The sequence below is a fragment of the Drosophila rhopaloa genome, unplaced genomic scaffold (assembly GCF_018152115.1).
Source record: "Drosophila rhopaloa isolate 14029-0021.01 unplaced genomic scaffold, ASM1815211v1 contig_115, whole genome shotgun sequence".
In the NCBI taxonomy this organism is placed as follows: Eukaryota; Metazoa; Arthropoda; class Insecta; order Diptera; family Drosophilidae; genus Drosophila; species Drosophila rhopaloa.
In genome coordinates this window covers 10,965,125-10,986,738 of record NW_025334990.1, presented here as the reverse complement: position 1 = coordinate 10,986,738, position 21,614 = coordinate 10,965,125, and the positions used below count along the sequence as shown (strand labels likewise).

General features: G+C 45.3%; 10 protein-coding genes across 12 annotated transcripts; 4 read left to right on the top strand and 6 right to left on the bottom strand.

Moving 5' to 3' along the window:
* Positions 1 to 2,892: 2,892 nt before the first annotated feature.
* On the bottom strand, positions 2,893 to 5,754 carry LOC108037823 (autophagy-related protein 9A). The gene has a single exon (XM_017114479.1). It carries the CDS (start codon positions 5,630 to 5,632, stop codon positions 3,083 to 3,085), a length of 2,550 nt encoding a protein of 849 aa, XP_016969968.1. The 5' UTR covers positions 5,633 to 5,754; the 3' UTR covers positions 2,893 to 3,082.
* A 341-nt stretch (positions 5,755 to 6,095) lies between these two features.
* LOC108037827 (RING-type E3 ubiquitin-protein ligase PPIL2) lies at positions 6,096 to 7,975 on the top strand. The gene is made up of 4 exons (XM_017114485.2): positions 6,096 to 6,269; positions 6,329 to 7,283; positions 7,338 to 7,489; positions 7,546 to 7,975. Exons 1-4 carry the CDS (start codon positions 6,238 to 6,240, stop codon positions 7,958 to 7,960), a joined length of 1,554 nt encoding a protein of 517 aa, XP_016969974.1. The 5' UTR covers positions 6,096 to 6,237; the 3' UTR covers positions 7,961 to 7,975.
* Positions 7,976 to 7,993: 18 nt separating this feature from the next.
* On the bottom strand, positions 7,994 to 8,468 carry LOC108037829 (mitochondrial translation release factor in rescue). The gene has a single exon (XM_017114486.2). The coding sequence runs from the start codon at positions 8,466 to 8,468 to the stop codon at positions 8,025 to 8,027; it is 444 nt and encodes a 147-aa protein (XP_016969975.1). The 3' UTR covers positions 7,994 to 8,024.
* LOC108037830 (MIEF1 upstream open reading frame protein) lies at positions 8,398 to 8,785 on the bottom strand. The gene is made up of 2 exons (XM_017114487.1): positions 8,568 to 8,785; positions 8,398 to 8,509 (listed from the first exon to the last, which is right to left on the bottom strand). Exons 1-2 carry the CDS (start codon positions 8,733 to 8,735, stop codon positions 8,471 to 8,473), a joined length of 207 nt encoding a protein of 68 aa, XP_016969976.1. The 5' UTR covers positions 8,736 to 8,785; the 3' UTR covers positions 8,398 to 8,470.
* Positions 8,786 to 9,017: 232 nt separating this feature from the next.
* Positions 9,018 to 12,528, bottom strand: LOC108037794. The gene is made up of 3 exons (XM_017114434.1): positions 12,228 to 12,528; positions 10,829 to 11,628; positions 9,018 to 9,350 (listed from the first exon to the last, which is right to left on the bottom strand). The coding sequence occupies exons 1-3, from the start codon at positions 12,462 to 12,464 to the stop codon at positions 9,068 to 9,070; spliced, it is 1,320 nt and encodes a 439-aa protein (XP_016969923.1). The 5' UTR covers positions 12,465 to 12,528; the 3' UTR covers positions 9,018 to 9,067.
* A 278-nt stretch (positions 12,529 to 12,806) lies between these two features.
* On the top strand, positions 12,807 to 13,617 carry LOC108037801. 3 transcript variants are annotated; one of them, XM_017114443.1, is made up of 2 exons: positions 12,807 to 13,364; positions 13,509 to 13,617. In XM_017114443.1, exons 1-2 carry the CDS (start codon positions 12,847 to 12,849, stop codon positions 13,576 to 13,578), a joined length of 588 nt encoding a protein of 195 aa, XP_016969932.1. In that variant the 5' UTR covers positions 12,807 to 12,846; the 3' UTR covers positions 13,579 to 13,617. The 3 variants fall into 3 exon arrangements, with proteins under 3 accessions (XP_016969932.1, XP_016969933.1, XP_044317364.1); XM_017114444.1 differs by lacking the exon at positions 13,509 to 13,617 and having other exon boundaries at positions 12,807 to 13,057; positions 13,116 to 13,231; XM_044461429.1 differs by lacking the exon at positions 13,509 to 13,617 and having other exon boundaries at positions 12,965 to 13,057; positions 13,116 to 13,465.
* Positions 13,522 to 14,190, top strand: LOC108037802. The gene has a single exon (XM_017114445.2). The coding sequence runs from the start codon at positions 13,633 to 13,635 to the stop codon at positions 14,125 to 14,127; it is 495 nt and encodes a 164-aa protein (XP_016969934.1). The 5' UTR covers positions 13,522 to 13,632; the 3' UTR covers positions 14,128 to 14,190.
* Positions 14,191 to 14,582: 392 nt separating this feature from the next.
* LOC108037799 (isocitrate dehydrogenase [NAD] subunit gamma, mitochondrial) lies at positions 14,583 to 15,868 on the top strand. The gene has a single exon (XM_017114440.1). The coding sequence runs from the start codon at positions 14,621 to 14,623 to the stop codon at positions 15,761 to 15,763; it is 1,143 nt and encodes a 380-aa protein (XP_016969929.1). The 5' UTR covers positions 14,583 to 14,620; the 3' UTR covers positions 15,764 to 15,868.
* Positions 15,869 to 16,633, bottom strand: LOC108037800. The gene is made up of 2 exons (XM_017114441.1): positions 16,271 to 16,633; positions 15,869 to 16,008 (listed from the first exon to the last, which is right to left on the bottom strand). Exons 1-2 carry the CDS (start codon positions 16,556 to 16,558, stop codon positions 15,976 to 15,978), a joined length of 321 nt encoding a protein of 106 aa, XP_016969930.1. The 5' UTR covers positions 16,559 to 16,633; the 3' UTR covers positions 15,869 to 15,975.
* A 498-nt stretch (positions 16,634 to 17,131) lies between these two features.
* On the bottom strand, positions 17,132 to 17,596 carry LOC108037806. Its single transcript, XM_017114448.1, has one exon. The coding sequence runs from the start codon at positions 17,417 to 17,419 to the stop codon at positions 17,264 to 17,266; it is 156 nt and encodes a 51-aa protein (XP_016969937.1). The 5' UTR covers positions 17,420 to 17,596; the 3' UTR covers positions 17,132 to 17,263.
* Positions 17,597 to 21,614: the final 4,018 nt, after the last annotated feature.

The window sequence follows — 21,614 nt, the reverse complement described above, 5'->3', positions numbered from 1 at the left end:
TGTCAGATCCAGAAGAGGTTACCATGTTTTCCCACATCGCCAGCTTGCCTTCTTCCTGCTGACCCACACGGCGTATGCTCAATGTTAATTAACGTAATGATGGCTGGGAAACAAACGCTCCACAATTTAAGCCAACAAACATTTACAAACAGGCAACAGCAATTGGATGTTTAATGGATTGCGGGCTCCAATCAATACCCTTTCCCCCGATCCTCCGATCCCCCTGCGAATCGCATCTCGAAAAACAAGTAGCCGACAGAGAGCCGGGCAAAAGGTAAATCGAAGCCGAGATTAATAGCGATAAGGCTATTGATTAGCATTTTAGCCACTGCCATTAGATGGAGGAGCTGTGGCCGCGGAGGCAGCTAAACTGCAAAAGATCTGTAGACGTTGTAGATGCTATCATCCAGTGGACGGAGGAGGAGGCGGGCTACAAAGAGGGATCACAAGATCGTAAGGTGTTGCAGGCATGCGATGCGGAGATAATTCAAGCGGATGCTAGGCCAAAACCAGACTCCTCGGCTGATCGAAAATTAAGCGCATGCCGGCAATTTGCATAAAAGCAGTTTAATGTTTAAATGTTTTATTGAATCGGGCCTCGATTACAAGAGCAAAAGGGGGAAGAAGGGGAGAAAGCAGAAATGAAGGCGACTCTAATTTGCAATGCAAATCCGGGGCTGCAACTAAACCATTTGAACCGAACGCAATCTAAAGCGATCCTCCAGCCGAGATGCCTATTTGTAAGGAGCCAAGCAGAGCCGGTTTTTTAATTATGAAAAAAATCGATAAGTTATCATGGCAAGGATGGAGGCAAACAGAACGTGCGTGCTCCAAAAGTGGGAAACGCTGCTCCAAAACGCTGATCAGTTGTCAATCAAAGGCGACGCTGATGCTTCACACTCGAATCTGCAGGGGATCGGGGGTGATCATTGGTGATCGGTGGACACTGGACATGGAACCATCATCATTAGTCGCTGCCGGAGACATAGAGACACGTTTGATAGCGGCCGACGTGCGGCAGCAACAACTGTTGCTGCTGTTGCTGTTGTTGCTGTTGCTGCTGCAGTTGCAGTTGCAGGAACAGCTCTAATTGCGGAATGGCAGCTGCGATCTGGAGGCTGGAGTTCGGAGCTCCGTTCTCCAGCTCGAAACCTTATCCAACTGTCAGCGGCACTCAGCGCCGCAAAGTGACGCCTGATCTTGAACTGGTTCTGCTGGCCGATCGCGACGCGGTGGTCCACAGCCATCAGAATCCCAGACAACCGCATATGCAAGTGGCTCCCGTCGCCGCACGATCATATCCAATCCACATCCATTTCCATTCCCTCTTAGCCTTTCCAATTCCAACTCCGATTCCGAAGCCGAAGTCGAATTTCTGGCCCTGCTGTGTCCAAATTGCGTATCGAGTGATCACCAGATATCCAGAGTTTCGGGGTCCGCCGAGGTCTACCACATGCAGTGTCATTACTCGATTGGCGCAGGAAATCATAAATTAAATTCGATTGTTTGACAAGGCTCGCGAAATGTTTCCATTTGAGCCATAAGCGTCGTCCCACTCCACTGCATTTAACTACACGGGGGGAAATAGATCAGCAATAATTGACACTTAGATTGGAAACACCTCTAATATTTATAATAACTGTACAATAAGCAGGAATACAGGAATATAGAGCACAGAATCGGAAAATAATTTTCCAGAAATTGGTAACTTTTAAAGAAACCAACTAAATGTTCTTCTAAACTCTTAAACAAACTAGAAAATACAAAAAATAATATTAAAATTGCCCCCTTTTCGATTTTACTCAAAAGTTTCATAGAATCTAGGATATGAAAACCCAAGTATTATATGTACATAAATATATTATTTACAATGGTTTAAATTATAATTGTAAGAAAAGAATTGTATTTTATTATATGTTATTTTATATTACCTACCCACATTTCTCAATAGTATTTATTATTATGTATTATGTATTTTGTAAGTTCCTAATGGTTAACACTTTGAATCTGATTCTGAAATACTTTTTTCTCTGTGCCGGATCGGCTATCGCGAGCTCTACAATTAGTACTACATGCAACTGCAACTGCATCTCCAGCGTCCATCGGACTCCGACAGTCGGAGGATGGATCCAAAACGGGCAAGTGGCCGACTGGCAGTTCGTACATTCGTGTAATGTTGGCCAATGCTCCCCCCAAAATTGGCGTGCAGCGGAAAAATGAGACAACGTGATCCAAAGACTCTCCAGCGATCCAGCCGCAGATTCCAGCTCCAGCTCCAGCTCCATGCAGCACGCACATAATTCATAAATGTTGCCACAGCCATTGCCATCGCAGCTGGCGGGGATCTGCGGTATCTGCATCTGTATCGGTGTCTGCGGACTTGGGAGATTCATAGGCACGCACTCTCCAGTCGCTCCACTCTCCAGTCTCTGCTCGCCGCATTGGCCATCAACACCAATCGCCAAATGGCGTTCGTGTGTGGCAAGTGACACACGAGGCGCTGCAGCACAGCTGGATGCGTTCTCCTCATCCACTCGCATCTGGATCTCGGAACCAGGTGGATGTGGTGTGCCAACAATGCCTACAAATGGGGGCCATCCATCAGAGCCCCTGCAGTTGGCCGGGGTGTCACCTTCGGATTCCCACAACCCGGAGAGGTAAGATCGGGATAAGTGCCAAAGCCATTAAATATAATCCTCACAATGAATTCGGAATTCGTGTGGTACTTACTTGGTTTATACTGTTAAAAGACTGTAATATATTGGAAAAATGGGGTTAAGGTAACCTATCATATATCACCCTATTAAAAATAGTACGTATAATCAAAGTTTTTTAATATTGCACCATAGCAATCATAGCAATTTACTCAAAATAACCAAGGTAAGTAAGCTATTATTTTTGATAATGCAGTTATGTTTATTGCTTCTCGTTTAGTTTAGCTTAGTTTCACATTAGTTTAGCTACGCACTAGACGACGTCGTTCGCTCGTTCGTTCGTTCACACTTTAAAACTTAGGTTAATCACTAATAGCAGAATGGGTGGTCCTTAGCTCTACAAGTGGTTAGATCCACTCGGGCCGCTGCTATGAGCGGATGCTCCCCAGCAGCGGCGTGCTCTCGGCAGCCTTTGAGGTAATCACGGTATGGCGGGAGCCGGAGCCAGAGCCGCCGGCAGTCGACGGAGCAGCTGGTGGCCGTGGTGGCCAGTGGCTTGGTCCCGGACGCTCGTCCTCCGCCTCGTCGATGCGGGACTGGCGCGCCTGGCGCTTCTGCTGGCTCAGCTCGTGCAGATAGAGGGCGCTCAGGCACATGTCGGCCACGCCCACGTTCAAGGGACTCCTGCCCACGCGCGGCTCCAGTCCACAGAGTCCGTAGAGCAGGGTGTCCGACGGACCCTCCAAACGGCCTTCAGCCCGACTGAGACGCAGCCGGCGCATGCTGTCCAACGGGCCCACGCTGGCGGACAGATTCTGCTGCAGCATCTGGCGGAAGTCGCTGGCCGCGACGGGGAATCCTCCGGACACAGGGCCTAAGCCCGGACGCAGCGACTGTGAGATCTCCAGTTGCTGGGGCGTCAGTTGGGCAGTCAGCACCGAGTTCGCAATGGAGCAGTAGTCCGCACCCATGGTGCCGAACGAGATGAGGCTGTTGGTCAGCGGGTTCTCCTGCACCATCGAAGTCTTAGCCTGCACCAGCTCACCCACGGCGTGCTCACGGACGCCCCGCAGGAACTGCTTGGCCTCCTTGGGCATCTGCCACTCGGGATTGTTGAGGGTGAAGCGCAACAGCGACATCTCGGTCTTGCCGCCGGCTAAACTCTGCTGCTGCGGCTCCTGCTGTTGCTGCGGCTGTTGAGCCGCCGGCCGGGTCATCTCATCCAGTTCGCTGGCCAGCTGCCAGTCGGGATTGCCGTGCTTGCGTACGTCCATCTGGGCGAAGGAGCAGACATTGCCCACGCCCCGCACGGAGACGGTGAAGGTCCTGAAGAAGCGCACCAGCTCAATGGCCTTGGGCCGGAACACAAAGATGAGCACAAAGGGCGTGACGAACGGACTGAAGATCTCGCTGAGCAGGTAGCCAGCCTTGAACTGGAAGAAGTTGCTGAATTCCTGGCGAACTCGAGCCGTGTGCGCCTGCTGTCGCCATTCGGAGGGCAGGTAGTGGACGTGCGCCAGAATGGCGGTCATCAATTGCTCCGGACACCATATGAGATTCTCATCGGGAATTAGAGTTCTGGAGACCACACCCACTGCAGTGAGCACAGCGATGATGGTGAGCACATGCTCCACCTGGAAGACATGCTCCTCGTAGATGCCCAGTCCCAAGATGAGCAGTAGCAGTCCTCCACTGATGAACAGCAGATTTCGGGCTATCACAGCAGCCAGCGGCGAGGAGAACGAGCTGAGGTATCGGTCTGAATAGTCATAAGCCCGATTTAGCCTAGCATCCAGTTCATGGTCAAGCTCGTTGAAGTGGCGCAGGTAGAGGCGTCCGTAGTTGGACCAGGTGCGCAGTCCCAGAGCACTTGGTTCTTTGCGCAAGATGTTCGCATAGGAGAAACTGAAGTAGATAAGCTGCCAGACGAAGATCACAGGGGCAAGGACCAAATTAAGCAACGCCACGCCCAGTATCAGCTTGGAAAGGCGCTGAGCCAGCTCCGTTTGATTGCTCCTCACAGCAAACTCATCCCGCAGCTGCCAGTTGTTCTGGAAGGGTGATCCCGGACCGCGGAACAGGATGAAGTCAATGTTGAACAACATACCTCGACTGAGCGAGACTACTTCCCCGTACAGAGGTATGTGGAACCTCACTGGCAGCAGCTGTTTGTTCATCAGGGCCACCAGGTAGTTCTTGAAGCGCAGCACCCGGTGGTAGATGTCCAATTCCGTGAGCGACTCCTTGTCGATGCACATGTGCTGCTCAGCCTGGACGCGACGGATGCGTTGCTGCACCTCGTGCCACGTAAAGCTGTCCAGGTCCGCGTCCTCGATGTGAAGCGCAGAGTTATAGAATCTCCTGATATCGGCGTACTGGGTGATGTGGTAGACCATCTTAAGCACCCGGATACCCAGATAGATGGCGGCAATGAACACAACCAGGTAGGTGAACCAGCCGAAGCTGGCCACGCACTCCCCCGTGGGGATGATCACATCGGATAAAGTAGTTTTGGTGGGATTGTCTCCCATGGGCAGGGCATCTCCAAAGAGGACGTCGAAGCGCACGCAGTGCATCACAAAGGTTAGCAGCCAGACGACGAAGCCGAACTCCAGCACCTGCAGCATCTCGTCCAGCACAATCACCCGGAATCCGTGCTTCTGTTGGTACTGATACATCCGCGAGAAGAAAGAGTCCAGGTCCTCGATGTGGTTCCACCGTGCACGCCCCGTCTCCGGCACCATGTGGATCATGACGCCACTGTTTCGGGGCGTGTCCTCGCCTTCGTGCTCAGTGTCGTGTTCCTCCAGCGGCTGCTCCATCCCGTGTTCGCCGAGGGGGTCTAAATGCGCAGCAGCTGCGTTCGCTTTTGCGTCTTGTGTTTTTGCTGGGCCTTGGCCCGCGGAGGGATGCTGCTCCAGGAACGGACTGGCCGCCTCCTCGGCCAGGGAGCGGTAGTTGATATGGGGGCTAGACATCGCCCAACGTCAAGGTCAACCGTGCTGCCTATTTATATCGTTGTATAGTATAAGTTGGAAAATTCTTTGTTGTTTGATTCTGCTGAACCTTCCCAGCGAACAGCTGACTCTGCGAAGCACAGTGTTGGCAAACGTAGAAATAATGGGAAAGTAATAGGTAAGTAGCAGGTAGTACCTGCTGCAAAGCGTTCACACTGGACATTTCAGTAGCAAAGAATACAATTTAAAAAATGGAGTTTCTATTTGAAGACTTAAAGTAAACCTTTTAATAATTAAAATCTTCATCGTAAACATACTCTTAATAAAAAGTCCATTGGAATTGTTTAATCGCAAGCATTTATTTATTTACTTTTTATCTGTGTGGCTTATATTAAAGATAACATATTTTCCCACAAGTATCATCTTTAATACTTTTGTATGTATAAAATATACAAGTGATTGAAAAATTCTCAAGTTCTAACAGCTCGTAAGGATGCACGCAGTGTAAGCCGTCTAAAACCACCGAAAATATGGCTGCAGAAGAGTTGGCAGTTCTATCTCGCATTTGTAAACAAAAGTCAGGAGTTTATAGATAAACTTACAATTTGTAATTAAAAACAACCAAAATGGGTAAAAGACAGCATCAAAAGGACAAAATGTAAGTGCCTAAGACAAACACAAACACATCAAACATAAGTAAGACCCTTACTTTCCTAGGTACCTTACGTACACGGAGTGGAGTGAGTTGTACGGCGGGAAAAAGTTTGAGTCCGCGGAGAACAACCATGTCAAGTTCAAGCGGCTTCCCTTCGAGCACTGCTGCATCACAATGGCGCCCTTCGAGATGCCCTACTGTGATCTTCAGGGCAACGTGTTCGAGTACGAGGCCATCCTGAACTTCCTGAAGACCTTCAAAGTGAACCCCATCAACGGTCAGAAGATGGACTCTAAGTCCCTGATCAAACTGAAATTCCACAGGAATGCCAACGATGAGTACCACTGTCCCGCCTTGTTCAAGCCCTTCAGCAAGAACTCGCACATTGTGGCGGTGGGCACCACGGGAAATGTCTACTGCTGGGAGGCCATCGATCAGCTAAATATCAAGACGAAGAACTGGAAGGACTTGGTGGATGACACACCCTTTCAGCGCAAGGACATTATCACCATACAGGATCCTCAGAGGCTGGAAAAGTACGACATATCAACTTTTCATCACATCAAGAAGAACCTGCGAGTTCTAACGGAGGAGGAGCTGCTGGAGCGGAAAAATCCTGCCAGCGGGCGCATTAAGACTATGAATCTGGAAACCAAGGAAACGCTAGAGCAGCTACAACAGGACTATCAGCCGACCGAGGAGGAGCCCTCCACTTCCAGGCGCACAGCCGATAAGTTCAATGCCGCCCACTATTCAACTGGAGCGGTGGCTGCCAGTTTCACGTCCACCGCCATGGTGCCCGTGTCCCAGATAGAGGCAGCAATTATAGATGACGATCTGGTGAAGTACGAGCGGGTTAAAAAGAAGGGCTACGTTCGCTTAAATACCAATCATGGCCCCCTCAACTTAGAACTCTTCTGCGACCAAATTCCTCGAGCCTGCGACAACTTCATTAAGCACTGCGCCAGTGGCTACTACAACAATGTTATGTTTCATCGATCCATAAGAAATTTTATTGTAAGTACGATCCACTTTACAAGATGCATTATATTGAAATCGTTTTTGCTTTAGGTGCAAGGAGGTGATCCCACGGGCAGTGGCTCTGGTGGCGAATCCATTTGGGGCAAGAAGTTTGAGGACGAGTTTAAGCCTAATCTCACGCACACGGGCAGAGGAGTGCTCTCCATGGCCAATTCAGGGCCCAACACCAATGGCTCTCAGTTGTATGTTCAAAAGTATTCATTTTTTAACCACTGCTAATCTGTTTTTTATTGTGCAGCTTTATTACCTACCGCTCGTGCAAACATCTCGATGGAAAGCACACAATCTTTGGCAAGCTCGTCGGCGGCTTGGACACGCTTCAGAAGATGGAAAACATCGAGGTGGACAACAAAGACAGACCAATTGAGGACATCATCATAGAGAACTCTCAGGTCTTTGTGAATCCCTTTGCCGAGGCAACCGAACAGTTGGCCAAGGAGCGCGAGGAGGAGGCTGCCAGCAAGGAGGAGACTGTCAAGAAGGAGGAGCAGCAAAAGCGCATGAAGGAGCCATTGAAGGTTTACAGGGAAGGTGTGGGCAAGTATTTAAAACTTCAGGCAGTAACCAAAAAGCCAGAGTCGTCGGTATCTGCCAGCCAATCAGCCAAGAAAAAGAAACTGGCAAATGGTTTTGGAAATTTCTCCAGCTGGTAGCAGTTGTCCTTTTAAAAATAAAAGTTTAAGAGATTTTATGTTGGTATAAAAGTATTTATATTGACTATTTATCAGTGGATTCGATTCCTCCATCTGTGCGCTCTCTATCCTGCCAGCTTTTCTTCATCTCCTGTAGTTTGCCCTGCCGACGTCGCCGCTCCGTCGATTTTCGCTGCTCTTGGGCCTTGATCTGCGCCGTAATTGAATGCTCCCCATTAAGATGTACATCAAGTTTCTCCAGCAGCATTTTCCGGGCCTCCACCCGGTTTTTGGATGCTAGTCGATGAGTGTGACACTTAATGGTTATGTTGGTGGGCAGGTGGCGCAGGAATACGCAGTTGGAGGTCTTGTTTACCGCCTGGCCACCTGGACCACTGCCGCGCATGAAGGTCTCCTCGATCTCGGACTCCTGGAGCGTGGGAAAGCGGGAGTAGTCCAGATTGGCAGTGGATTTGCAGCGCACAGCGGGCGGAGGAAGCGCCAGGAACCGTACCAGACCGCGCAGCATACCTACAGAATGCGTCCCTTCTTCAATAAGGTCTCCCCGCGCTAAAATTATGGTACTTTTAATTTTCAGAAACAGTTATGAAATAGAAAGAGTTTTTACCTTAAAACTGAACTCTACGTCCACCGGGTTTGTAAGGGATCGGTTGTCCCGGAACTCGTGTCGAACTCTTCCCAGAAAGTAGTTCTTGTCGGTCAGTTTTAAATGATTGCCGTAACGAATTAAATGTTTGTACAAACGCAAAATTTGCTGCCGGGAAGGTTGTAACATTTTTGGTGTTTGTTATTTTTTGCTCACATGTGTGAGATAGTGTTCGAAAATGCGGAATGCAAACAGGTTGGCAGTTCCACCACAATCAGCTGTTGCAGCCCGCGATCAAAAGAAAATGCTGATAACGAAAACAAATTTGAAATAATGTGTATGATAAGATTGAACAAATCGCCTCCTAAATTTGGAATGTATAACCCTCTCCATCAACTTCGTTGGGTAGTTATGACCACAGTCGATTTGTAATCTTTTTCCTCGCACCCAAAACATATATACATACATAAGTAAGGTCAATACAAATTCGTTTTATTCTTTACGTTTGAATACGGATAAGATTACACTTTGGGCAACTTTTCCAAATCTATTCCGTCGTCAATGGAGACCCCAGTCGCTTGGCTCAGTTCCAGCAATTCCTTGACCTGGTGGGCAATCTCCTTATCCACTACATCCCCGCCCTGCTTCATTGATTGATCTATGATCTCCTCATCCGTCATTTGCCTGGCAAACATCTCCTGTGGCGACATATTTAATGGCTCCACCAAAGTCATGAGGAAAGAGGCACATATGGCCAGGCTGTACGGCAGGAATCGCGTATACTCCTTCAGAAGCTCTCCACGACTAAAAGGGTAGCAGAAAACGGTATATATATAAGCATAGATATGTATATGTATGTACATAAAGACAGGTCTAAATTATCTATTATCTTATCATTTCAAACGTGATTTCTTCGATTTAAGCTGATAGCGTTTTTTTTTTGTCAAAAATAATTGACTTGTATTTAAAAAAAAAGAAATCATGCTTAGTTATAATGATTATTTTCTTAGTAAGATAGTAAATATCAAAAACAATGATTATCAGTTAGCAAAAAACAAAAACGTCAAAATCACTCTGAGTTTCAAAGGTTTTATTATTTCTATATATTTTATGTTATTTTAGTAGGTGTCAAAAATTTTCAAATATTCAGCATGATTGCGAATTTGGAAATATAATCCTTGTTTTTACGAAATTCAAGGGATTCCTGTTTAAAAATTTGAGCTGAAGCGTATAGTTTAAAAGGTACATTTTAAATTCTTGCAAATATAAATGTATGCATCATGTATGCCGAAGTTTTAATACCCTTGCAGACTTTGCCGAAGTTGCTAAAACTCAAAAAGTAGCGAAAGGAATAAGATATACATAAATAAACTAGATTTGCGTCGTTTGATGTCAATTGCTTTTATACTGCAAAAATGTCATTTAAAAATTGAAAAAAGGGATACTTTCGCAGCCTTTAACTATTTTTCCTACGGAAGCTATAAGAAATAGACGTCCGATCGGCAAGCGCTTTTACCCTAATCAAGATATGCGTAAATAAATAAGACTTGGAAAAATGTATGTCAGTAGCTTACACACTACGCGAAAAATTCAGAAAACCAACAAATTTGGACCGATTTCACCCTGTTGTTCCTATGGGAGCTGTAGGATATAGACGTCCGATCGTCACGTGCTTTTACCCTAATCAAGGTAAGCATAAAAAAATACGATTTGGAAAGATTCATGTCAATTGCTTATATACTGTGCGAAATATCCTAAAAATCATTACATTTTAACCGATTTCACCGTATTGTTCATATGGGAGCTATAGGATATAGACGTCCGATCGCCACGTGCTTTTACCCTGATCAAGGTATGCATAAAAAAATACGATTTGGAAAGATTCATGTCAATAGCTTTTACACTGCGCGAAATATCATCAATTCTTGAAAGATATATCCGATTGTTCCTATGGGAGCCATAGGATATAGACGTCCGATCTGGGCGATTTTCAAACTTGATCTGCGTACACATGTTTTAGGACGAGTGTGAAAGTTTCAGATCGCTAGCTTTTAAACTGAGCTCGCAAACGGTATTGAAACAGACGGACAGACGGACAGACGGACATGGCTATATCAACTCAGGAGGTGATCCTGATCAAGAATATATATACTTTATAGGGTCGGAAACGTCTCCTTCACTGCGTTACAAACTTCTGACCAAAATTATAATACCCTCTGCAAGGGTATAATTACAAATTTTACAGCTATTTCAAGTACTATTTTTGATATATTTTAGCTCACCTCATGGCCGCTGGAACATCCACCTGTGCGTGCTTCTTATAGCTCTCATGTAGGGCCAAGCAGTATTCAGCGAAGATGGCTTCAAAGTGGGCATCTCGTACCTCGGCATAAATGGATAAAGCCAGAAATACAGAGAGATCGATCATGGGAGAGGAGACACGCAGCGTCTGGTAGTCGAACATCATGATCTCCTGCGGCTCCTCCTTGTCATTATATTTGTATGCCACGTTGTTTCTCAGATAATCGCCATGACAGAGGGTGGCCAGTGGTTCCCGGGGCGCCACTCGTTGCATGCCATATAGCCTGTAATCCGCGATCAGAAAACAAAGCTTCTTCACAAACTCCTCGTCAATCTGGGGCTGATAGGTGGCCACCGCCTTTGCTATCCGCTTGTTGCACGTCTTCATTTGGAGCTCAAACTCCGGATGAACCACTTCGGAGGCGTAGCGCGATTCCTTAATACCTTCAGTCAGCTTGGCGAACTTCTGCGGATTCTTGTGCTTCATGGCATAGGCAAAGCCATGAAATTTGCCCAGATATGCTACGGCAATCAATGCATGTTCCAGGCTCAGACCCACCAGATCCTTGGTCACCCGCCATCCCTGCTCCGCAAAATTCTCCAGAATGATCACGGCCGAGTACGGATTCAACTCACTGTAATAATACTTAGGGGCGGCAAACTTTCCTCCAGCCAACTTCTGTAACTCTGGTAGCACTTCCGTGTAGAAGTTTATCTCATTGCTGAAAAGAGCCCCAAACTGAACGGCCTCATACACATCTGGTGGCATCATAGGAGTTTTCTGCAAAAAAACAATTAAAAAAGGATTTAAATCAGAGTGATTTGCAGAGTGATTCACTGCAAATTTTGCATATTTTTGCATATAATATGCACCTGTTAAATTAGGTCCTGGAATTATCTTACTACGAGTTGGAGATAACAAGCCATAATTTGGTAATCTGCATGAGTTTTCGAAACCTTATCGACCAATTTGCTTTGATCCATAACTGCTTTGATAAGACAACCACAACAAAAACATGAGGAAAATATCTACAGAATTTCACAATGTTTGCCAAAAATGCTTGACATCTGTACTCATGAGAGACATATTTGCGTATTCAAGTTACAAAGCTGCCATATCTTTATCCGCAAACGTAGATACGGGGACCTATACTATGCACTTTTAATGGGAGTGTACTGAAAACAATTCTTCAATTCCGTGAATGAGGTACTAAGATGAAATTACCCCATTTGTAGAATCGTCACACCCCTCCCCCTTACGACATAACACAATTCATTAATTCCGTGACTGGAGGCACAATGATAACATTACCCATTTGTGGAATTGAAACAGCCCCCTTTTGACTTAATTATTGATATGCAGCTATCAAATCTCACTACCTTAACGACCATTTTTCGTTGGAACTTCTCTCCGTCGTACTCAAAGTTGATTGTAGTCCGGTAGCAGAAGGTGAGCATAAAGGCCTCTGATGGTCCGATCACGTCTATATCGATGTCCCCCACAAGGAAGGTATCCGCCTTGGAATCGCTGTAGTTGTCCACCAGTCGCCCGTTTTTCAGAATCTCTGGGAGAATCGTTGCACGCAGCCACTGCGTCTCATTCTCGATCGCCGACATGATGAATATATATATAAATACTGACTAGTAAAACAACTCGAACCGCTTTGCATCCGGCTAATGACTGAACCGAACGAGAAATTGCAGTTCGTTTTGTAGAACAAAATGTACATATACTCTCGGAAAGCTCACGCCATATCCGAGATTGCACGAAATCGTGTTGGCGCGAGAACGGCATGAAAAGCTTTACAATCAATAACAACATTTTATTGTACACTAATGCAAAATAATGATGACTACCAATATGTTAGCCAAACAATTAAGAAAAAAACTTAAAGCTTCGAACTTTTTTTTTTTTTTCTAGTTATATCTCTAAGTTTGCCAGTGATTTGTTGACAAAATTTTATGTTTTAGAACAGATGCTAGTAAGACCAAGAGGGAAATGCCGCTTAACTGGTATTTATTGAACACGACTGGATCTATGACCAAGACCAACACCTATGTCCGAAAGTACACGGAAGGCTCGATCCTTAGTGGCGTGATTAGATCTGCACCCAAAGCACTGAAAAAGAGAAACACTTCCGTCAGGATCTCGGAATTGGATAGCGTTTCAATTGACTCAACTTCCTCGCCGAAAAGCAAGACGTTAAGCGGTGAGACAAAAGTGACCAAGAATCCACAGACGACTAAGACCGTTTCATTGGAATGCAGATTGAAGGAATCCAAAAAAGAGCCAGTCGAAGAGGACTCTCCACAAATGCGGGAGTTCTTCCTCGAAGTGCGACAGCGTGAGCTCAAGGACTACTATCTCCAAATGAAGGCTGCTGAAACGGTTCGGAAGGACTCTTGTGAGTGTCCTCATTGTGGTCTGCCAAAGCTTGGAAAAACGGATCTCTCTCAGAACATTTACTGCACGGGAGATAAGAGCTTGAAGCGGAATATGGATCGGAATTGTGATCGGTATAGGGATCTCACTTGGTTGTGGAACTCCTCCATGGCATATCCCAACTCAGCACTGAGCTGCGGATGCAATGGAAGTGGTTCCACAACCTTGTAATCTTTATTCATTGTTCACAGTGTCACCATTATATGTTTTATGTCTAGCAAGCCAGGCTTTAGCTGCTGTCGCACTAGGATTTTCGTTTCCCCTTCGTGTTTCAGTTTCAATTTGTAATCCAAATCATTCGTACCCCATTGAACTGAATCGAATCGAATCCCAGGTCCCAGTATGTTTTCCCAACCCGCCCAGGAGTCGGTGGCGACACAGACGGAGCCGCAGGCGGTACCGGCGCCCGTATGCACACCGCTGCTGATGGTGGACGAGGATGGACGGAAGCGGTACTGCTACCACGGCGGGAAGTGCAAGTGCGCCACGTGCGCTAGAATCCGGGCGGAGCAGGCGGTGAAAATGGACCGGGAGCTACTCTCTTATATTCCGCACTCGAAACTGCAGCTGAATGTGCCGCTCCGGATGGCGAAGCCGAAGCAGTACCGCCTGGAAGCCCGACGTGCCGCTCCGGAGATGGCCAAGCGCCTGCAGGAGGACCACGAGAGATTGAGGGCCGAGTACCCCATGTACTACCTTCCGGATCGCTACTTCAGCGACAACTTCTACGAGTTGCCCGGACCGCAGCACAAGCAGACCCAGACGGACATCCCCATCGGGCGCTACGGCATCGATGGCTGTCCCTGTCCCAATAAGGCGCTCTGCTTCGACATGTAGTCCTGGGCAGGATTCGGGGTGGGCAAGAAGGGGTAAATAAAAAACTGTCATGCGAGAAACATATTTTCAGCTTTTTATTTTCTCTCAAACGTAAGATATTCTTTCTCCAGTACACAGATGCTCCCTTTAAATAACTATTTGAATAGAAATTTGAAAATAATTAAGGTATATTTGATCGAAATTTGGGGAACTAAACATAAGATACAAATGTATCTTAACTTAGAGATTTAGATTATCCTTCATTGGCTTAAATGCTAACCACACATATCCTTTTTGGAACTCTCTTACCTTTACCTTTCCAATTTTAAATTATTTGAAATGCCTAAAATATTGAATATATAAAGAAAGTAAATACACCAAAAACGCAATAACACAAAAACAAAGATTAAAAAAAACTCAACCAAAAGCGTGAAAGCAAAGCGGATCCTGTCATTTGTTGGCGAACTTGTTAAAATTTTGGGACTCTTTCTCTTCGTTTAAATATAAAAATAAAATGCTCCTTAGGCCCAGTAGTCGCAAGCTGTCGCGGATCGGCATCCGCAACTACACCGATGGGATCAACATCAACAGCAGCGTGCGAGCGGCGTTCGCCAAGGGAGACACCCGGCAGCCCGTTAACGTGCTGCCCAAGTCCAAGTACGGCGGGATCAACTACGTGTCCCTGCTCACGGGCAGCACCATCATCGGCCAGCAGGGAGCCCACTTCGTGACGTCCCTGCTGCAGAGCAGCAAGGTGCCCGTGGAGGGGCAGGTCATCGAGGCGGGACAGGATGATGAGTACTTCAACTCGGTGCTCCGGAACAGATCCGCCATCCACGTGGACATCCAGGCTGATGGGGAGGCCAAAAAGAAGGCGCTCAAAATTAGCAACGATCTGGACTTGTATGTGTTCAAGACAAGAACGCGCAGTTTTCCCGGATTCAAATGTCGCTTCCCGGGCGTGGACATCCAGATGATTGGCCAGAACAACATGGGAAACTACAACGAGCTGGAATATTCCCCAGTGAAGGGTGTGGTGGAGGCCCTATCCGTGGTGACCCAGAAGGGCAATGAGAAGTACCTGAAACACGCCTTTGCTGCGGCGGCAAAGGCGGGCCGAAAACGGGTGACCCTGATCAACAAGGCCAAGGAGTGGCCAATTAGCGACGGTTCCCTGGTGGAGGCCGCCAGGCGGATGCACTGCCCCTACAAAGATTGCCTGGAGCTGGAGCTCATGGAGGTGGAGGAGGCCGTCAGCCGGCTGATCACCGAACCCACCTACTTCGACTGCCTCTTCGCCAGCGATCGCTATGCCACCTTCCTGTCCACGATCTGCAGCGGTGTCTGTGGCGGAGCTAATCTCTTTAGTGCCGTGGAGATCGGGGATCACCATGCCGTGTTCAAGCCCCTGCAGACGAAGCTTTCGCTGACCAACTATGCCACTCTCAGTGCCTATGGCATCGTGTCCACCATTGTTGATCTTTTCGAGCACTTGGGCCACGATAAGTGCGCGGATGCCTTGTGGTGCGAGATGCTGCGCACGATGGACGAGGGAATCCGCACCCAGGAGTTCGGGGGCAAGGACACCGGCGATTACGTAATCTGCAACATAATCAACCAGTTGCGCTGCCGCGGATTGGGTGAATCACAATCCTAAAGAAGCTTACACTAATACTGTGGAAGACCCTGTGACATCCAGAACGTTTTGTCATTTTTAGCATAAGAAAATTATCTTTACAAATAAAAAGAGAAACCAAGCCAATGTATTAATAGTATTTTTGGTATATTTAACATTAACTTTACTATATTGCAACAAATAAACATATTAATTTCATTATACAATTATGAGATTTTTATAAGCGGAAATCGTCAGAAGTTTCGCCGCTTTAGGGAGCACTTGAGCTGCGGGTCAAAAGTTGGGTTAGTTACTTTCTAAAAAAAGGAGCAAAAAAATACTTCTGAAGTAAAAAATTAACCAGCCAACTACTCAAAAAAAAAAAGTTTTGAAGTATATAGGAATCTTATCTGTTATAAAAAGTGAATAATAATAATTTTAAATGTCATTTTTATAAAAAGCTTTAGAGGTTGTTAAGCCGGCCTAAATGTATGAGAAATACTTGTTTCTAGGGCGTCTAAAACTGGGCCTTACGGCCCGTAACCGCACCTGCTCCTCCTCCGTGCGCAGCTTACTCTCGCTCATCTTCATCTTCCAGTTGTCGGTGTAGGTCACCAGCTCCACCATCACCTTGAAGGAAACATTTTTCCGGGGCTTCACGCTCTTGAAGAGCTTGCCCTTTTCTTTGTTACTGGGATACTTCATGTAGTCGTAAACGACAGGCTGATCTTCCACCTCTTCGATAATATCCTTTTTAGTTTCAGTGGCATTGGTTAGATCTTCATCCAGCTTGGCAAGTTTCTTCGGTTTGTGGCGCTGCTTTGTTGGGCTGTCCATGATCGCGGGTACAATTTAGTGAGATTTTGTCATAGAGCTATCAAAAATGTATCAAAACTTCACTTGTGTGTGTTAGAAAAGTCAGATTCCAAGTGCCTGCTGCCTGCGTGTAGTGTAATAAACGTAATGTCCTCCCATTTGCACGTACAATTTGAATAAATTTATGCTCCAGCCGGCGGCTGTAAACAACTACATAAATACCGGAGTAGAACCTATGAAAGGAGTTGGTGGAGGGGGGTTTTTGGTAATAAAATGTCTGGCCAGAAGTGAAGCATATTTGCAGGCGCCAAAAACAAAAGCCGCAACACAATTGCCCAGTATGTGGGGCCATGTAAGCCCCAGTCGATACTTTATCATCATGCAAATGGGCACTGTACCCCCACCGTAAAGCCCCCCCTCAATCCCCCCACCATGGCTAATAAGTACGATAAACGACTCCGCAACACAAACAAACAAAAAGGGAGCTGAAGGATAAACAACAGCAAAAATTCAGGGAGCCGTGGAGCAAATCCTTGCCGTGGGCAATCTTGAGTTATGGCTCAATTCCCGACCAACAAGAAGGAAAGACAATCGTTTACACACACATATAAGTTGTAATTTATTCGCCACTAGAAAAACTTCCTTTATTAAATTTTAGTTGAACGAAAACACGCACACACACATGCACTCGGCGCATCCATTTTAGCAGCTCTCGTAGGGTCCTGGTCATTGCTCCAGTGCGTTGGTGGGTCCGTGGGTCAGTTTGGCCTTCAGGGATCCACAGACCATCATGCAGGTGAACAGGGACAGCTCCAGGACTCGACACATGCAGTAGGCCACCACATCCAGCAGGTGCTCCACGACTCCCAAGTACAGACACATGCGTGTGTGAGTGATTGGGTGACTTATTTGCGATTGCGGAATGCAGTTATTTCCCTGCCCAGCTAATTCCTCTAACAATTTCCCAGGTGCACTTCAATATCCTGATAAGCTTAGGCCTCTTATCGAAACTGCTGATACAATTTCACAGTGTTGATATCCCACGAACTCTTTTCTTTAAATGATAACACTCTGCTGGCTGACCTCTCGTTATATTCAATCCTGTTGCTGTATCAAAGCACGAAGGTCCTTTTCGTCCTCGTCTCCAATTTCTCTACAAAACAAAACGAGAGCAAAACAAGTGCCGAGAGAGAGAAAGTTGGAGTGCGAGGAGAAGAGCAGAGAAACGGACAGTGGGACAAGGATACCAAGGATGGGACTACTGCCATGGGCGGTGCATGCGCAAAACTGGTTATTTTCCACTACGTTGTGGTGCCAAATTAAAGTAGGAATGAATATTGATATCGGGCCAACAGAAGATTTAATGATTTTCGGCTATGAATTATTGAATCAATATTTTTGGGAGCAAATATCTGTCAGATATTTCTGTTACATCATAAAACAAGAAAGGAAAGCTAACTTCGGGCGGAGCCGAAGTTGAAATACCCTTGCAGAATATTCTGCAAATTATATTCTCCAAAATTATTCATATTCTTATTCATATTCTTAATACTCATAAAAAATCCCAACTTCCTAACTTTAAAAACACCAAAGTTATGGCATTTCCAATCGTTCAGTTATGTATATGGCAGCTATAGAATATAGTCGGCCGATCCTTATGAAATTTGATATGTCGGATTGATTGGGCAAAAATAAAACCCATAGAAAATCCCAACTTCCTAACTTAACAAACACTAAAGTTATGGCATTTCCGATCAATCAGTTATATGGCAGCCATAAGATATAGTCGGCCGATCTTTATGAAATTTGGTAGGTCGGATTAATTGGCCAAATATAAAACCCATAGAAAATCCCAACTTCCCAACTTTACAAACAAAAAAAGTTATGGCATTTCCGATCAATCAGTTATATAGCAGCTACAGGATATAGTCGGCCGATCCTTATGAAATTTGGTATGTCGGATTGATTGGCCAAATATAACACCCATAGAGAGTCCCAACTTCCTAACTTAACAAACAGCAGAGTTATGGCATTTCCGATCAATCAGTTATATGGCAGCTATAGGATATAGTCGGCCGATCCCGGCCGTTCCGACTTATATACTGCGTGCAAAGGAAAGAAGGGTGTGTGCAAAGTTTCAATTCGATATCTTTAAAACTGAGAGACTAGTTCGCGTAGAAACAGACAGACGGACAGACAGACGGACAGACAGACGGACAGACGGACAGACGGACATGGCTATATCAACTCAGGAGGTGATCCTGATCACGAATATATATACTTTATAGGGTCGGAGATGTCTCCTTCACTGCGTTGCACACTTTTGACCAAAATTATAATACCCTCTGCAAGGGTATAATTATCTATAAAAGAATCAACTCCTTTAATAATTTCGGATCCAAAATATTTTAAACCACAAGTTTTTATACCCTTGCAGAGGGTATTATAATTTTGGTCAAAAGTGTGCAACGCAGTGAAGGAGACATCTCCGACCCTATAAAGTATATATATTCTTGATCAGGATCACCTCCTGAGTTGATATAGCCATGTCCGTCTGTCCGTCTGTCCGTCTGTCCGTCTGTCCGTCTGTCTGTTTCTACGCAAACTAGTCTCTCAGTTTTAAAGCTATCGGATTGAAACTTTGCACACACCCTTCTTTCCTTTGCACGCAGTATATAAGTCGGAACGGCCGGGATCGGCCGACTATATCCTATAGCTGCCATATAACTGATTGATCGGAAATGCCATAACTTTCTCGTTTGTAAAGTTAGGAAGTTGGGATTTTCTATGGGTTTTATATTTGGCCAATCAATCCGACCTACCAAATTTCATAAGGATCGGCCGACTATATCCTATAGCTGCCATATAACTGATTGATCGGAAATGCCATAACTTTGGTGTTTGTAAAGTTAGAATGTTGGGATTTTCTATGGGTTTTATACTTGGCCAATCAATCCGACCTACCAAATTTCATAAGGATCGGCCGACTATATCCTATAGCTGCCATATAACTGATTGATCGGAAATGCCAAAACTTTGGTGTTTGTAAAGTTAGAAAATTGGGATTTTCTATGGATTTTATTTTTGGCCAATCAATCCGACCTACCAAATTTCATAAGGATCGGCCGACTATATCCTATAGCTGCCATATAACTGATTGATCGGAAATGCCATAACTCTGCTGTTTGTTAAGTTAGGAAGTTGGGATTTTCTATGGATTTTATTTTTGGCCAATCAATCCGACCTACCAAATTTCATAAGGATCGGCCGACTATATCCTATAGCTGCCATATAACTGAACGATTGGAAATGCCATAACTTTGTTGTTGTTAAAGTTAGGAAGTTCGGATTTTTTATGAGTATTAAGAATGCATCATATGAATAATTTTGGAGAATATAATTTACAGAGTATTCTGCAAGGGTATATCAACTTCGGCTCCGCCCGAAGCTAGCTTTCCTTTCTTGTTTTTATTTTAATTTTGAAAACATAGCAAACCAAAAAATTGCTTGAGCTATAACTGCTTTTCATTTAAATTTTAATTCATTTTTCTTTTCCTTATCTAAATTAGAAGATTATTATCCTATTTTTTAATACACTTTGTTTTATCAGACAAAACGGATTCCATAATGTTTTAACTAAAAAGTTATTTCTTATATTTTAAATATTAATATTTTTATTTATTTACTCTTAGGTTTCAATGCAATTTCAAGATACATCTAACATAAGGAATATATTTTTATACCCGTTACTCGTAGAGTAAAAGGGTATATTGTATTCGTGCAAAAGTATGTAACAGCTAGAAGGAAGCGTTTACAACCCTATAAAGTATATATATTCTTGATCAGGGTCACTAGCCGAGTCGATATAGCCCTGTCCGTCTGTCCGTCTGTCTGTCCGTCCGTATGAACGCTGAGATCTCGGAAACTATAAAAGCTAGAAGATTAGCATTTTGCATGCAGATTCTAGGAGTTCCTACGCAGCGCAAGTTTGTTTCAAAAAGGTGCCACGCCCCCTTTAACGCCCACAATCGCTGATATACGATTTTAAAAATTTAAATATTTTGGAAAAGTAAAAATGCAGTTTTATTGTGTTTATCAATACCTATCGAAATGTAGAAGAAATTTTTCAAATCGGACCATTCGTTAAAAAGTTATGCGTGATCAAAGTTTCTATCTCCATCTCCCTCGCACTCCCTTTACCTGAGTAACGGGTATCTGATAGTCGGGGCACCCGACTATAGCGTTCTCTCTTGTTACAATTGAAATATATTTATGAAGAAGTATTAGATAGCTATAGCTACAAGGCCTAGTCAGATATTTTATTTAGTTGACTTTATAAGCCTTGATTAGTAGATGGCAAAGGGGACAAAAATATCCCTAAAATCGATGGTCATAAAAAACAAGGTAATTATCATTCCATGATATATTTTTCATTGCCATTTAATAGTATGATCCTTGCTCATTGTCAGTTAATAGTTTGATTCGACAACTGGCTAGACGGCAAATGTCGTGTGTTCGCTAAGTACCAAAAACTACCTTTGCAGGACCAAAGACAACCACTGGTCCGCCTCGACCATATGTTGGTTCCAAACCGAAGTTGGGTCGGTGCAGCATATGGTCACTAGACGCGAGCCACAATGCAGTTCGCCAGCGGGTTAATTGATGGCCCTGCCATTCAGTACAGTAGCTCATCCTCGCCACCTCTCTTCCACTCGTGTGTGCCGTTGAGCGTGAAAGTCACAAATTACGGGGAACAGAGGAGAGGAGAAGATCACATGGCATGATAGCACCAATTTGGCAAGATATGACGCGTGCCCTGCGCGAGCGAGATGACAGGAGTCAAAGTGTAGGCGGTCGAGCGAAAGGTAGAGGGAGAGGGAGTGAGAGAGAGAGGGACACACTTCTAACCCCTAAGTGTGCGGCCGGGGGTCAAAGTCACCCCTGCTCCTCGGGGAGATCCTTTCGGCCGGGTAATATGGTAATAACGGCAAGGATCCTGGGGCCAGGGGTCATTTGCGGGCCGCTTACACAAACTTGGTCAGCAAGGCGGTGAAAATATTTGTAGAACGCACCTCGC

Excerpts from the sequence above, each read along its gene's own strand:
- LOC108037823 (XM_017114479.1), bottom strand. The coding sequence starts at position 5,632 with ATGTCTAGCCCCCATATCAACTACCGCTCCCTGGCCGAGGAGGCGGCC.
- LOC108037827 (XM_017114485.2), top strand. The coding sequence starts at position 6,238 with ATGGGTAAAAGACAGCATCAAAAGGACAAAAT. Across the intron at positions 7,284-7,337 it reads GATCCATAAGAAATTTTATT|GTGCAAGGAGGTGATCCCAC; the intron begins GTAAGTACGATC and ends TTTTTGCTTTAG. Across the intron at positions 7,490-7,545 it reads AACACCAATGGCTCTCAGTT|CTTTATTACCTACCGCTCGT; the intron begins GTATGTTCAAAA and ends TTTATTGTGCAG.
- LOC108037829 (XM_017114486.2), bottom strand. The coding sequence starts at position 8,468 with ATGCTGCGCGGTCTGGTACGGTTCCTGGCGCTTCCTCCGCCCGCTGTG.
- LOC108037830 (XM_017114487.1), bottom strand. The coding sequence starts at position 8,735 with ATGTTACAACCTTCCCGGCAGCAAATTTTGCGTTTGTACAAACATTTA. Across the intron at positions 8,510-8,567 it reads ACGTAGAGTTCAGTTTTAAG|CGCGGGGAGACCTTATTGAA; the intron begins GTAAAAACTCTT and ends CCATAATTTTAG.
- LOC108037794 (XM_017114434.1), bottom strand. The coding sequence starts at position 12,464 with ATGTCGGCGATCGAGAATGAGACGCAGTGGCTGCGTGCAACGATTCTC. Across the intron at positions 11,629-12,227 it reads AACGAAAAATGGTCGTTAAG|AAAACTCCTATGATGCCACC; the intron begins GTAGTGAGATTT and ends GTTTTTTTGCAG. Across the intron at positions 9,351-10,828 it reads GATGTTCCAGCGGCCATGAG|TCGTGGAGAGCTTCTGAAGG; the intron begins GTGAGCTAAAAT and ends CTACCCTTTTAG.
- LOC108037801 (XM_017114443.1), top strand. The coding sequence starts at position 12,847 with ATGCCGCTTAACTGGTATTTATTGAACACGACTGGATCTATGACCAAG. Across the intron at positions 13,365-13,508 it reads ATGGATCGGAATTGTGATCG|CAAGCCAGGCTTTAGCTGCT; the intron begins GTATAGGGATCT and ends TTTTATGTCTAG.
- LOC108037802 (XM_017114445.2), top strand. The coding sequence starts at position 13,633 with ATGTTTTCCCAACCCGCCCAGGAGTCGGTGGCGACACAGACGGAGCCG.
- LOC108037799 (XM_017114440.1), top strand. The coding sequence starts at position 14,621 with ATGCTCCTTAGGCCCAGTAGTCGCAAGCTGTCGCGGATCGGCATCCGC.
- LOC108037800 (XM_017114441.1), bottom strand. The coding sequence starts at position 16,558 with ATGGACAGCCCAACAAAGCAGCGCCACAAACCGAAGAAACTTGCCAAG. Across the intron at positions 16,009-16,270 it reads TGCGCACGGAGGAGGAGCAG|CTCAAGTGCTCCCTAAAGCG; the intron begins GTGCGGTTACGG and ends TTTGACCCGCAG.
- LOC108037806 (XM_017114448.1), bottom strand. The coding sequence starts at position 17,419 with ATGTGTCTGTACTTGGGAGTCGTGGAGCACCTGCTGGATGTGGTGGCC.